Source organism: Dasypus novemcinctus, chromosome 11, assembly GCF_030445035.2.
Source record: "Dasypus novemcinctus isolate mDasNov1 chromosome 11, mDasNov1.1.hap2, whole genome shotgun sequence".
In the NCBI taxonomy this organism is placed as follows: domain Eukaryota; kingdom Metazoa; phylum Chordata; class Mammalia; order Cingulata; family Dasypodidae; genus Dasypus; species Dasypus novemcinctus.
In genome coordinates this window covers 30542469-30556612 of record NC_080683.1, presented here as the reverse complement: position 1 = coordinate 30556612, position 14144 = coordinate 30542469, and the positions used below count along the sequence as shown (strand labels likewise).

The following is a 14144-nucleotide window of genomic DNA, read 5'->3' as shown; positions in this document are numbered from 1 at the left end:
GCACTCTTTCGTGCTGGGCGGCTCACCTTACTGGGGCACACTCCTTGCGTGTAGGGCTCCCCTACACGGGGGACACCCCCCGCGTGGCATGGCACTCCTTGCGCACATCAGCACTGCGCATGGGTCAGCTCCACACGGGTCAAGGAAGCCTGGGGTTTGAACCACAGACCTCCCATGTGGCAGATGGACGCCCTAACCACTGGGCCAAGTCTGCTGCCAATAAAGGTCCTTTTAACAGCAAAAAAAAAAAAAAAAAAAAGCCATACACTTTGGATAGATCATATGGTATGTAACTATATCTCAATGAACTGCTTAATAAACAAATAAATAATTGTGCAAGAATAGCCAGAAATAACAGCTATGTAGAGCAGGGGAAACACAGAGCTTGAGAGGGGAGGAATTTCCGTGTTTGTTTTTTATTATTATTGAAATAATGAAAATGCTTTAATAATGATTGAAGTGAAGAACGCACAACTATATGATTATACCAAATATCATTGATCATACACTTTGGGTAAATTGTATGCTTTATTAATATGTATCAATAAAACTAATTTGTTTTCAAAAAGTAGGGTGATTTGGTGGGAAAATACAGCAAATATAAGATATGGACTATAGTTGGTATTAATCCTTTGATGATACTGTTGCATGTTTTTTAACAAATGTTTTGCAATAATGGAAGGTGTTGGTGAAGGGGTGATGTATGGGACCCCTGTATAATGTTATGCATGTTTATTTTGTAATTTCACAACTTTCATTACATAGTTTATGTATGTTCATGTAGGAATGATATATTTCAATTTAAAATTTTAAAAAATAAATTAAAAAACCGAAAAACAGAATGTGGAGAATACAAAGTTGTAGAGGTAGAGCCAAAATAATTTGTGGTGGAAAAAATTCTGCCTGATGTATAATGAATGGGAAGGAGAACAAGGGACGGGATTTACAGTTCTGATGATACTTGGAAAGTGAAGAAAAGTCCAGTTCATGCATTTTTTAATTTTCAAAAAGCTGGTGAAGAAAAAGATGGCACCAAATGAAAATCTATCTAACAGTGAATTTTATGAGAGCACATCAGAGTCTGCTAACAAATTAAGAGGTTTTGCCACAGATAGCAATGAAAATGTTTTCCACAAAATGGAAAGATTTAAATGAGGCTGAGTTGGTACTGGTAACAAGCAACCATGTATGTTCTCAGATTGTAATTGCTCTTTTTGAAGAGACACTACATGGGCATTTTGTCCAGAAAATAAAGCTCAATTATTGATATTCAGAAACACACACACATATAAAATCAATCTGGGTGTCGGTTTTTCTTCTTATGTGTGAAGAATACTATTCTATATTCTCATGAAAATTGAGTTTGATGTGTATATTTCAAAGTAGGATTTGGGGAAGTTATTGAAGTTTTTATATATCAATAGTACTAGTTACTTTAAACAAATAAAAGCAGCTTCATTTATCACAGATAAAAAGAATCAATAAATTGGTCAACCTTGTTAGTATATAAAATACAAATTAAAATAAGGTGTTTCATACCTATTGTTAGGAAAAAATGCAATAATCAATGTTGGAAAGACTTCAGTGACATAGCTAGGCTTTTTTTTTTTAAAGATTTATTTATTTCTCTCCCCTTCCCCTGTCCCCCCCCCCCCCAGGTTGTCTGCTCTCTGTGTCCATTTGCTGTGTTTTCTTCTGTGACCGCTTCTATCCTTATCAGCAGCACCAGGAATCTGGGTTTCTTTTTGTTGTATCATCTGGTTGTGTCAGCTCTCCGTGTGTGTGGCGCCATTCTTAGGCAGGCTGCACCTTCCTTCGCGCTGGGCGGCTCTCCTTACAGGGTGCACTCCTTGTGCGTGGGTCTCCCCTACATGGGGACACCCCTGCATGGCATGGCACTCCTTGCGTGCATCAGCACTGCACGTGGGCCAGCTCCACAACGGTCTAGGAGGCCCAGGTTTGAACTGTGGACCTCTCATGTGGCAGTCAGGTGCCCTATCCATTGGGCCAAGTCCACTTCCCACATGGCTAGGTTTTAATACAAAAAAGTTTGGAAATATGTATCTGACCATGAAAACATACATGCCCTTTGCCTGACCTAGTAAATTACATTGCTGTGAATTTATACAAAGAAAATCAAAAGAGAAAGCTACCCAATGATGTTGCAGTAATAGTAACAAATTAAAAACCTAAATGTCCAGAGAAAGGGAAATAGGTAAGTATACTATAGTATAGGTAAAACAAACACTCTGCATTTTTTAGGCTGGCAATTAAGCAAATTTATAGCAGCACTTAAAAAACAAAAAGGCAAGTTACAACATTGTTTTTCTAATTATTATAATTTTATAGAAATTTTGGATTTGAAAAAAGTAAAATGAATATATAATTGTTCACAGTGTTAAAATTATAGGTGGTTTTCCTCAACTTCCGCCATGTTTTCATGTATATCAAAAGACACCATATTATGAGACACTTCTAAGTTAAAAAATATTTGATACAGATGCCTTTGAATTTTGTGTTGAATGAAAGATATATGGAAAGGATCTTGTTTTGCAATTCCTTTTATCCCTCTAAACACAGTGCTTTGCTAACAGAAACTGAGCAGTTAAGTGTGTGCTGCATAAGGTAAGGAATTTCTAGTCAACTAAATGTTCCACGTGTCCTTTTGATTCCATGCCAGGCAAAGCAGAGGAAAGAACAGTGAAGCCTTTTGCCCCTAATAGTTTACTTATTTTTCCCCATAAACTATATATTCACCAACCAATAGTAAAAAATAGATGTATTAGGTGCTAGCTAGATCTTTATACAAAGCAAAACTTTAGTCTAAAAACTAGAATTGCAAATAATTTAAAAATTTCCTAGTTTTAATTGTTACTCATAAAACTCATGACCTTGAAATATCTTCGTCTGAAACAGTTTTCCTTGTCAAATGAGTGGTTATGCCTAATATAAAGAACTAGTTATCATTTAAAATAATATTTTGCCATTTTAACATCATTAATTATAGCGCTCTCAGAGTTGAAAACTAATTAAATCTGCTTTCAGCATTTTGTTGGAGAGTTTTGAAGCCAGATCCTTTAGAATGCTCTAACAGCTTGATGGCCTTGTCAGAATTTTCAATATTTCTAAGCAGAGTCTCTAATCGTCTCTTAATTTTCTTCTGATCTTCAAGAGCACAGCCAATTACTATAGATTGAAATTTCTGATCAACTGGCCCAGGTGGTACCTCAGACGAACATGCACTGTACAGGGACATTAAATGACTCTTGGCATTTCCCAAATCATCCAGAAACTTGTTGACTACCTCATCAATAATCCTGGTGGCATGCTTTAGAGATTCTTGCTGCTGGGGGTTTCTAATTGTTTCTACTGAAACTTCAACGGTGAGAGTTCGTCCCATCAAACGATTTGCAGTTAGATTTAATTCTTCTCTTTCTCCTAAACAGAAAGTTTTAGAATATCAATCATTATGAGACATAATCTTACCTAGGTCAAGAACACTAAGGCATTCATTTGTGGCTAAATTTGTTATTTTCTGTAAGCACCTCTGCTATGAATTTTTTAAAGGTAAAAACTAAAACTACAGCATGTAGGATTAACAGTTGAAGTGTAATGGATTACAAAGAGGTTTTGAATTCCCTTCTTGAAGTATATGCATGGGACACCAGATAATTTCTTCAGTTAGAATGTCTGCTAAAAGTTTTGGGCAGTGATGTATTTGTATCTGGGATGAAGTTATCAGGTTTTAAAACATAAAGTGAACAGTGGGCATAACTCGGGTTTATGCAGTGAGAGCTGTGAATATCAGATGTCCTCTGGTCCACATTTATCAGAAGACACTGCCTCTTATCTTGACTGAGAAAACATGGACACAATAGTGGAAAGGAGCAGGTGTGGCTCAGGTGGTTGAGTACCCGCTTCCCACATGGGAGGTCTCAGGGTGTCCTAAAAACAAAAAAATACAAACAACAAGCAAACAAATGAAAGAGCCAGTTCAGGGGAGCTGACGTAGCTTAGTGGTTGAGCACTGGCTTCCCACTATGAGATCCCAGTTCAGTTCCCAGCCCCAGTACTATAAAAAAAAATGTGGAGAATAGGCTGGACTTAGAAAACAAGACAATAACTTCATCTCCTCAAGATAAATTTTAAGTAGGACAGCGGTATACACCTCAATCAGAACAAAGAAGCAATAATGGGAAATGCAGCTTAGTAAACATTTCATTATTTATATGAAAAAGCCAAAAAGCCAGAAATCTTCTCTTTGTCCTGTTCCTTAACTTTCTTCCCAATTCACTGATCTTTGGCCAGAACAGTGAAAAGACAGATTAGATCATAATCCAGTTGTGGATGTGCAAACGATTTGATCCAGAATTAGACTGCAGACTTAACCTCACCAGCCATCTGGCTTGTCCTGTTAAGCATCAAAGGTACCAAAAATTAGGAAGTTTAGTTCCAATGAAAAAATCCACAAATGACCAATTCCTGTGGGCAGTAATGTATGCTTCATATACAAATGATAGCACATTTTTTACAATAATGGGTTTTTTCTTTTTGTGTATCATAATTTACCTTATTTTTTATGTTTTCTCCATTTTCTCTAAGTTATACCCCAATTTATCTCCTTTTATCCTTACTTCTGTGCTTCCAGTCTCTTACCTAAGATGTCTCCTTTTAAATGTTCTGCATTCCAGGAACTTGTAAAGAAAGTGAAGATAGGAATGTGAGCCTGAGGTAAAGTCTCATGGCCTTATGGTGCTATGGCCTGTGGTGTGTTCTTCCAGGCCTTGCAGACCTTTTTCTATTACTTCCAACAATGGTCCTGGGTGGGGGTGGGATATACTGGGAGAATCATCTCTGGGTAAGTGGCTGTTGTAATAAACTGACAGTTTTACTAAATTGCAGCTGCTGCCTGCTGCTCACATTGCGCAGTGTACTCGTACCAAAAGTCAAGCCAAATTTGCCCCATATTTATTATAAACACCGTAACAGACTGTGAAAGAAGAGGTCCCTTTTGTGGAAATGGCTCTCACCATCGCTGATCTGCCTCATGTCCTGGCTATTTTGGATACTGTGTATCATCTCCAAGAGGATTTCTTTTTCTTGCTCAACAGCAGTTGCTGCTTCTCTCAAAGCTTCAACCCTGCATGAATTGGGGAAAAAAAACAGTTATACGGAAGATGTTCTTCCTGTTGATTTTCCTCATCTCTCTGTCATCAACTTGTGACTCAAGTTTAAAGATCATCAGGAATACTTTTTAAAAATTCTTTATCCTGCTTTGTTTTTATTCTTTTTCTTGTCTCTCATCCACTTATTCCAGTCTCATTTTACTCCCCATACAAAGGACTAATCTCTTCTATTTAGTATTTATCTATTTGTATTTGTTACAAAATCTGTATTGTTTATATATTCGGATATTTCTAATTTATTTATATCTCATTCTGTCTCTTTTCCCCTCAGCATTATTTTGTTAAGAACTATCCATGTTCCCTTGCATAAAATGAATCAGTAGCTTCTAACGGTACATAACACCCCATTTGTATATCCACCTGATTTTACTTTCCCACTTTCCCAGTGATCAACACCCAGATTATCCCCAACATCCCCAACTCCCCTTTAACACAAATAACACTTCGATGAATACATGTCCTCTAATGGACCTGAATGAGAATTTCCTTAGGGTTTATACCCAGGGCAGAATTGCTGAGACACAGGGAATGTGTATCCTGAATCTGATTTCATTCTGCTCCCTTGCTCTCCAGAATGGCTGTACCAGTCCACACCCAGCAGCAAAATCATGGGAGTCCTCATATCCCCACATCCCTGCCAAAAGTCAATATTTTCCTTTCTGACTATCTGTTGTCAGTTTAATAGGTATACAGTGATATGTCAGCATTTAATTTGCATTTCTTTCATTACTAATAATTTTGGACATCTCTTCATATCCTTGTTAGCCTATAGGATTTCCTCTTTTTTTAAATTGTCCATAGCCTTTACCTATTTCATTTTTTCTTTTTTAAACGGGAGTTACTCTCCTCTTGTTGATTTGCAGGCATTCTCTGTTTAATCAAGATATGAATCCCTTTTTGATTTCAGACATTGCAATCATCTTCTCCCATTTTACTGTGTATTAACTTTGCCTGGGATGTCTCTCACTGAACTGAGGTCCTTATTTTGATGTAACTGAAATTCATCTTTTTACAACATGCCTTATAGTTGATGCTTTTTAAAAATACTTTTTATTATGAAATAATTTCAAACTTACAGGACAATTCCAAAAATAATTTAAATCCCACACAGAGAACTCAAACATACCCTGCCTCTATACCCAGATACACCAATTTTAACATTTTGCCACCTGTGCTGTTTCCCTTCCCCTCCCCTCTCTCTTCTGAACATGAGAACGGGCTGCAACATCATACTTCGATGTACATTTCCTACAAACAAGGATAGTCACTTTTGTAATCAACCCTAAGTGCAGTTATCAAGCTCAAGAAATTTCTACATTCCAACTTTTTCTTATGTCCCAAAAATGTCCTTTTGAGTCTTTTCTTTTTCTGTTCTCAGATCTCATCCAGGATCATGAATTGCATTTGATTACCATTATCTCTAGTTTCTGTGTTTTAATTGTGGAAATATTTATATAACCTAAATCTTCCCATCCCAACTCCTTCCAAGTATACCATTCAGTGGAACTAATTACATTCACAATGTTGCAGTATCCTCACCATCCATTACTAGAACTTTCCTTTTACCCCAAACAGAAACTCTACTCTCAGTTTGCATTAACTGCCCATTGCCTCTGCCCCTAACCTATCTATACTCTACTCTCTGTCTCTTACGAGTTTGCGTATTCTCTGACATTTTCTTTGGGTTGCCATTTGGTTTATATATAACATCCTAAATTGACAACAATCTTGTTTGCTTTGATACCAACCTACTTCAATAGCATATATAAACTATATTCTTAGGTCCTTATGTCCACCCACCTTTATGAATTATTAGTTTATGCTTAAGGGTCTTTTCCCACCCCTCAATTTAAGATATTCTCCTATATTTTCTTCTATTAACTTTATGGTTTTACCTTTCTTATTTATAACTTTAATCCTTTAGCACCCTTGAATATGGTTCTAGTTTTCTCTAGACAGTGAACCACTTTTCCCCAACATTATCTATGAAACAATCTATCTTTCCCCCAATGAGTTGTATATTAAGCCTACCTCTGAAATCTCTATTGTGCCCATCAGTATATTTGTTATTATACCAACATTCATTGTTTTTACAGCATTGGCCTTGTAATATGCCTTAATATTTGGTAAATATTTGGTAAATCTTCTTTAAAGATAATTCAGCTATTTATTGGCCTTATTCTGTCATATTAAGTTTATAAAGTTTCTCAAAAATTGGGGAAAATTTGACATTTTTATACTTCTGTTATTCCATCATTCAAGGGCATGATTACGTCTCTCCATTTATTTAGAACCTCTTCTTATTCTTTACTAGAGTTTTGAAGTATTCTTCATAGTCTTGTGGACTCATGAATATTTTAGATACTTTATGGATTTTGGTGCTGTTGTGAAGAATATTTATTTTTATTAAATTACCTAGTTAGCTATTGCTGGTTAGAGAAACACTATTTTTGTAACTGGTAACCTTTACTTATTCTTGTTAATTTTAATGGTTTGTTGATTCTATTGGTTCTTCTAGATTGATTATCATATCATCTGCAAAAAATGATTGTTTTTACCTTTTCCTTTCCAATTCTATTACTTCTTATTTTTCTTTCTTTATGGTATTGACTAAAGTTCTCTAGTACTGTGTTAAACAACAGTGGTGATATGAACAATCTTTGTCTTTTCCCAAATTTAAACGGAATGCTTCTGTATGTGTTTGGTATAAAACTGATCAATCCACTTTCCTCATATATACATATACTTGCACTCAATATATGCACACATGAACACACACAGTCACTAAATAACTAGGCTGTGGAATTATGAGAGCAAAAGAATAAAAATATCTTGTGTATTTAAAGTCCTCTATTTCCAGAACACTTTCATGTTAGGATTACAGTAACTAGATAAGTTGGCAACTTCTGCAAAATGAAATTGTGACAGGCCCATCCTAGTGTTGTGACAGGCCCATCCCAGTGTTCAGATGGTCCTAGAAGTAAGAGATCATGGAAGATCTAATCCAGACTGTTGCTTTAAGTGGGCACAGAAGGAACAACTCCACCAACATTTTAGCACATATCCATTCCATACAAGGATCCTTACTCCTCACTCCAATCATATATATGCCTTTCTCCCATCAGTCACCCACCTGTTATACTCCAAAATAGCACTGGCAGACTGTAAAATCACAGGGTCTCAATCTTCAAAATACTAAATATATGTCTAGCCAGTAAGCAAAGAGCTGTGTGTGATAAAATTAACTGGAAAATATAATAAAAAACAAGTCTATAAAACAGTTATAATACATTATTAGGTCCTCTTCTAGCACCATTCATTATGTACTGACAAATTTTTATAGTAAATTCTCAGACAGATAAACTAGGACCCAGTACCTATGAAAGAGTCTGAGTTGGCATTAATATGAAATATGCATGCTTAAAATACAAACCATGACTCCAATATTTAGGATAATAACAAGTGAATCATGAGAATGGTAAATGAGAAGATGCTGAAAGAAGAGATTAATTTTTCAATACTCTTGAATTTGTACTCAAATGTAAGATAGTGAAGAGAGAATTGAATGTTCTTCCAAAAAGGAAGGTTTCATTTACAACAGTAAGTTAAAATATTAAGTTCATGGAATTATTAATGGATTAAAAGGAAACATGCTAGGAAAAAATAAATAAATCTATCATTATAGAAGATATTTTGTCATTAAATGAGACTAAATATAGAGAAAATTAGATGGAACTTTTTTTAAAGTGTTGGTTTTTTTCAAAAGCCTTCTTTGTACATAATAGAAATTACCAGGCATTTTCCATGCAAAAGAAAACCACTTAAAATCTTTCATAGAACTTTTTATGGGCATTTTTATGCGTACTTTTTTTTTTCACTTTTATAGCAAGGATAATTGTCATTCTTTAGAGTAAAGATTCGAGGGTTTTTTGGCATCATGGTCCTCTGCACTTGCTATTTCCTTTTACTGTAACATTCTCTTTCCCTAATTCTTGTCTACTGGGTGATCCTCTTTCAAAACTCAATCCCCTTGGAAGGAACTATTTCACAACCTCTCCTTTCCCTCTTGGACACTGCACACATCTGTAAATGGACTATACCATATTTTTAATTTTTATTTTAAAAAGCTGACCCTAGAGATCTGTAATATTTGTACTTTTTATCAGCTATTGCTATCCTTAAATTCTATTCATTTATAAATTTGTCTCCAACTTTTCCCAATTAACTCTAGAAATTCTTGGCCATTACCTCTTTAATATTGCCTGTTCCCTATTCTATTATTTTCTCCTAGAACTCTAGTTAGAAAAATGTTGGGCCATCTTACTTTATCCTTCTTGTTACTTATCATCTCTTCTACTTTTTCCATCTGTTCCTTTCTGCTGCCTTCTAGGTAAATTTGGATTTTACTTCCAGTTCATATTGTCTACCTTCAGCTGTGCCTACTCTATCATTTAACTCAGGTTTTCATTTGTTATACTTTTTCATTTCTTAGTTTTGCTCCTTTTCTAATCTGCCGCTTCATTTTTTAAAGTTTCTTCCTTTTTACTAAGGTTTTTCAGCTAAGATCTTTTTTAAAAAATGAACTTATTATTTTCTACATTTAATAATTCCAATGTCTGAACTATGATTCTGCTGTTGTTTCTACTGGCTCTAGTTCACCACAGTCCGATTTTTAAGTGTGTTTAGTGATTGTCTAGAGTGATGATTTCACTTCCTCATCTGACTTCACACGAGGATTTCTCAACCTTTAGCACTTAGTGATTTTTTGGGCCTGGTAATTCTTTATGTGGGTGCTACCCTGTGAATTATAGGATGTTTAGCAGCATCCCTGCCAGTAGCATATCCTTTCCACTACCCCGAGCAATTGTGACAACCAAAAATGTCTCAGACATTGTCAAATGTCCGCCAGGGAGCCAAATCATCCCCAGCTGAGAATCACTACTTTACAATGTAGGATAAAGAGCAGCTTGTTGACAATTCTCCCATGGTGTTGGGTCTAACATTGTGTAGATACTGAGTACTGACAAATTTAAATCACTCATAAGACTATACTTCTCTTGGCAGAAAGGGGCAGTTCTGTTTTTACTAACAGATCTTGGAGGTAGCTACATGTCCAAATTGGGAAAGAACTTAGTCTCACATCAAGGCTCTGGCCTGGGCTGTGCTCCTAAAAAACAACAGGCTTTGGCAAAAAGAAATTTTAGTCAGAATATTCACATGACAAAACTGGGGCACACACATCCTAAGCTAATCTTTAGGTCTCAGGCACTGACAAATTTCTGCAGTCCAAGTATCAGAAGAATAAATTGCTGGGAGACTTAGGAGAGGCACAAAGACAACTTTACCCATACAACTACTATTGATAAATCAGCTAATACAGTATGCAGTAGAAACTGCAATGGCTTTTCAACAACTGTTCAGACTGGTGCTATCACTTACTAGCAGTATGACCTTGGGTACTTAAACTTTCTCAGCCTCAATTTCCTCACCTATAAAATAGGGATAATAAGGATATGGTGGCTGTGAATAAATGAAGTAAAGCAGGTAAAGAGAGTTTATTTAACACAGTGACCGACAACATCGACTAATATCTTTCTCTCATATATATGTGTAAGTTTCTAGAAGTGGTACAGGTATATATTAGTTCCATGGCAGTTATTATATATTTATTAAATATTATGAACTCAGGCTTGTTAATAATAAGAATTTGTGCTTAATAAAAATGAGGAAAAATGGCAAGTGCTCTTATCATGGATTTACTCAAAAGAATTAATTTCTAAAACAGGTTCTTAAAATCATAGTCCTGTCTCCTATTCAGTATCCCTGTATCAAAAGAACTCTACAACAATATTTTAGGCAATTTAAGGTTTTCCTAAACACCAAAAGTATTAAATTATACTCACTTTAGAGAGACTTTGGAGTAAAAAAGGGGAGTGGTGTTTTGTGTTAGGAGCTATTAATTAGTAGGATGGCCTTGGGGAAGCCACTTAATCCCTTTGAATTTCAGTTCCTTCATTTCTAAAAGAGAATGTGTGTCCTCCTCCAACCTCAGAAGGTTTTGTAAGGTTCAATGCTCGATGTTCATGAAAAGTGCTCTTTTAAATTATAGATTATTATATAATATTAACCTTTACTCTACCTAATACACTGCTTTGTTAGTCATATTTAGTATAAAATTAAACTGTTAACAATTATATGAATTTCAGTGTGGTTCCTTTTAAAATAAAGGCATAAGGCTAGTTTTTTAAATATTGTAGGGCTCTGGCTGGGATATTGCCCATGGTTTCAGAAAATTTTAATAGCAGTAGCATTTTTTTTTCTATTTTTGCTAATTCTGAATCCTTTTTTTTTTCAGTTGGTATTTTCCCTCTTTTTCTTTACTAGAGAAACTGTAGGGTTACAGAAGTATCATGCATAAATGTAGAGTTTCCATATCTACCCTATTAATAATACCTGCCTTACTGTGGTACATTTGTTACAAATGATGAAAAGAACATTAACTATTGTCTATGGTTCACTGTGCAGTACATTTTTTTTTTTTTAAGGAAGACACAAAAACAGTTTGGAATTACTAGGAAACTTCTTGAAAAGAAAAATTAGAATGTATTAATTCAGTAATATTTCCTTCTCAGTTTAAGATTAAGAAAATTGTAATTTAATCACTTATATGCAATAATTTGAATACATTTTACATTAATCAAATATTTGACAATAATATAAAATACCAGAGGCTTTCATTTAAAGAAGAGCACTGGACTGCTTTTGTACCCACCATATATAAGGCATGGATTCTAGTCCCAGTGACTTAACTTGAAGGAAGGAGGGCAACGCCCCTCTCATTCCTTTACAAAAAATTCCTTCCTTTCTGAATTAGGATGAGACTCCTAAAATGATTAAATCATGCCTGCTAAAATTTAAAGGCCAGAAAAGATGTAAGTTACTTCCTCGGAAGGACATAAAGTAACTGAGGCCATCATCTCTAGCTCTGTTCCACTTTCTGTGAGGGCTGAACAGGTGAGGTTTACAGTTTCGTGGACATTCATTTGGAATAATTACTTCTCTGTATAAGAGTTTTACTTCTCTGAGAGAAAATACGTCTCATTTTGAGCAGGAACTCGGAACTGATTTCTCTGTCTTGCCATCCCATGAAATGTTGAGCACAGTGAATCTCGCCAATTGAGACTTGTTTTGGGGGTATTATTAACAGATGCCTTTTTCAGGACTTGGAGTTGTCGTGGGTGGTACTGCGGGAACAGATGCTGGACAATGTATGTCCTGCCATGGCCCACTGGGTGGACTGGGGGAGAGTGTAAACTGCAATGTAAACCACTATGTGGTGCAGCAGTGCTCCAAAATGTATTCACCAAATGGAATGAATGTCCCGCGATTATGAAAGAGGTTGTTGATGTGGGAGGAGTGGGGTGAGGGGGGTGGAGGGTATATGGGGACCTCTTATATTATTTGAATGTAACATTTAAAAAAAATAGAGAAAAAAAATGCCTCAGGTGCTAAGAGAATACTGGGGCTATTAAGTTACTTTTCTTAGCAAATAGACACCTCCTGTTTTCGTATATTAATCAAGAGAAACACACGCTGTGCGCTTCTTAAACTTTTCGGCTCACATACTTCTTTGTGTACCTGATAAAAACTATGAAACAAAATTCTGCTACAATTTTAGGGGGGTTCGTTGCATGCCTTCATTAACATTTTCATTTAAGTACATCTGCATGCGATCAAAATTTACACAGTAACTTTCAAGACATAAATATTTACAGGAAGTATATAAAATTTTCATATACTACTAAGGAAAAAGTATTTCCAAAATTTATTATATATTATTTAGAAATTCTATACAAACCCATCATTATATTAATTAATTTTATATCAGGTAAAAGAGAGAAACTGTTTGCATGCTTTCAGGCCACAGTGACTGGCACCTTTCAAGGTGTCAACACAATGTCTTCTAGGAAAGGAGGTACACAATAAATATAGAGCGACAGAATGGCTGGATACAGTAGGCGCAATTACAGAGAAAAGGAAGCTGAAGTGTCTTTATTCCACAGAATATTCAGCTACCCTTCACCTCAGCCTACTCTCCTTTCTAATCCTTACTATTGGATGGATTCTGGGACTCCCCCAACCATTTTTTTTTTTTTTTGCTCTGAAGCTTTTTGGAGTAAGGAAATTGATCAATTCACTTTGGGGACCCTGGAAACTGTGCCTCCCCTAAAAAGTGCATAATTGGAAAAAGAGTAAGTAAAAAACATCTGGGAAGACCATATTTAGGCAGGCAGAAGGTTCTAGAAATTATGTGGACTCGGGGTTTTACAGTCGCTAATCTCGAACAGTGTCACCGTAACTTTTAGCTTTTCTGTCTTCTCCACTCCCAAACGAACAGGTCTGTGAATGAGAATGTGACCACTGCGCTCACACGTTTATCTTAAATCTAAATCGTTTTCACACAGAGGAGGAAAGGAAAATTCACAAACAAAACGGCACCAGCTGTATCCGAAACAGACGTGAAGCAATAACTCCTCTTGTTGCAGCCTGCCCAGGGACTGCGCCCCAGCCCCGGGCCGCCGAGCGCCGCGTCCGCCCGTGAACCGCCCGGCGCCGCCCGCAGGACGCCCGCTCGCCCCCGCCGGCCCCCACCCGCCGCCCGCCGCGCGCACCTGAGCTCCAGCTGGTCCAGGCTCTCCAGCAGGCGGCTGGAGCGGTCCGCCATGGAGGAGGAGCGGCAGAAGCGCCCCTCGTTGGCTTTCGCGTTGATCTTCGCCTGAGCCATGTGAGCTTCCGAGGGGGGGCGGCCGAGAGGTCACCGGCCCTTGGCAGCCGCGAGTCCCGTGCTGCCGCGGCGGCCGCAGGCGTTGCCGTCACCGCGCGGGGCGCCCGCCTCCCTCTGACGCCCGCCGGGGGCGGCCCGGAGAGACGTGGCGACACCGCCGCTGCCGCGTGGCC

At 37.0% G+C, this 14144-nt stretch overlaps 1 protein-coding gene across 1 annotated transcript; it reads right to left on the bottom strand.

Annotated features, from left to right (window-relative positions):
- Positions 1-509: 509 nt before the first annotated feature.
- BAG2 (BAG cochaperone 2) lies at positions 510-14144 on the bottom strand. Its single transcript, XM_058306920.2, has 3 exons — positions 13859-14144; positions 5031-5140; positions 510-3438 (listed from the first exon to the last, which is right to left on the bottom strand). The coding sequence occupies exons 1-3, from the start codon at positions 13969-13971 to the stop codon at positions 3026-3028; spliced, it is 636 nt and encodes a 211-aa protein (XP_058162903.1). The 5' UTR covers positions 13972-14144; the 3' UTR covers positions 510-3025.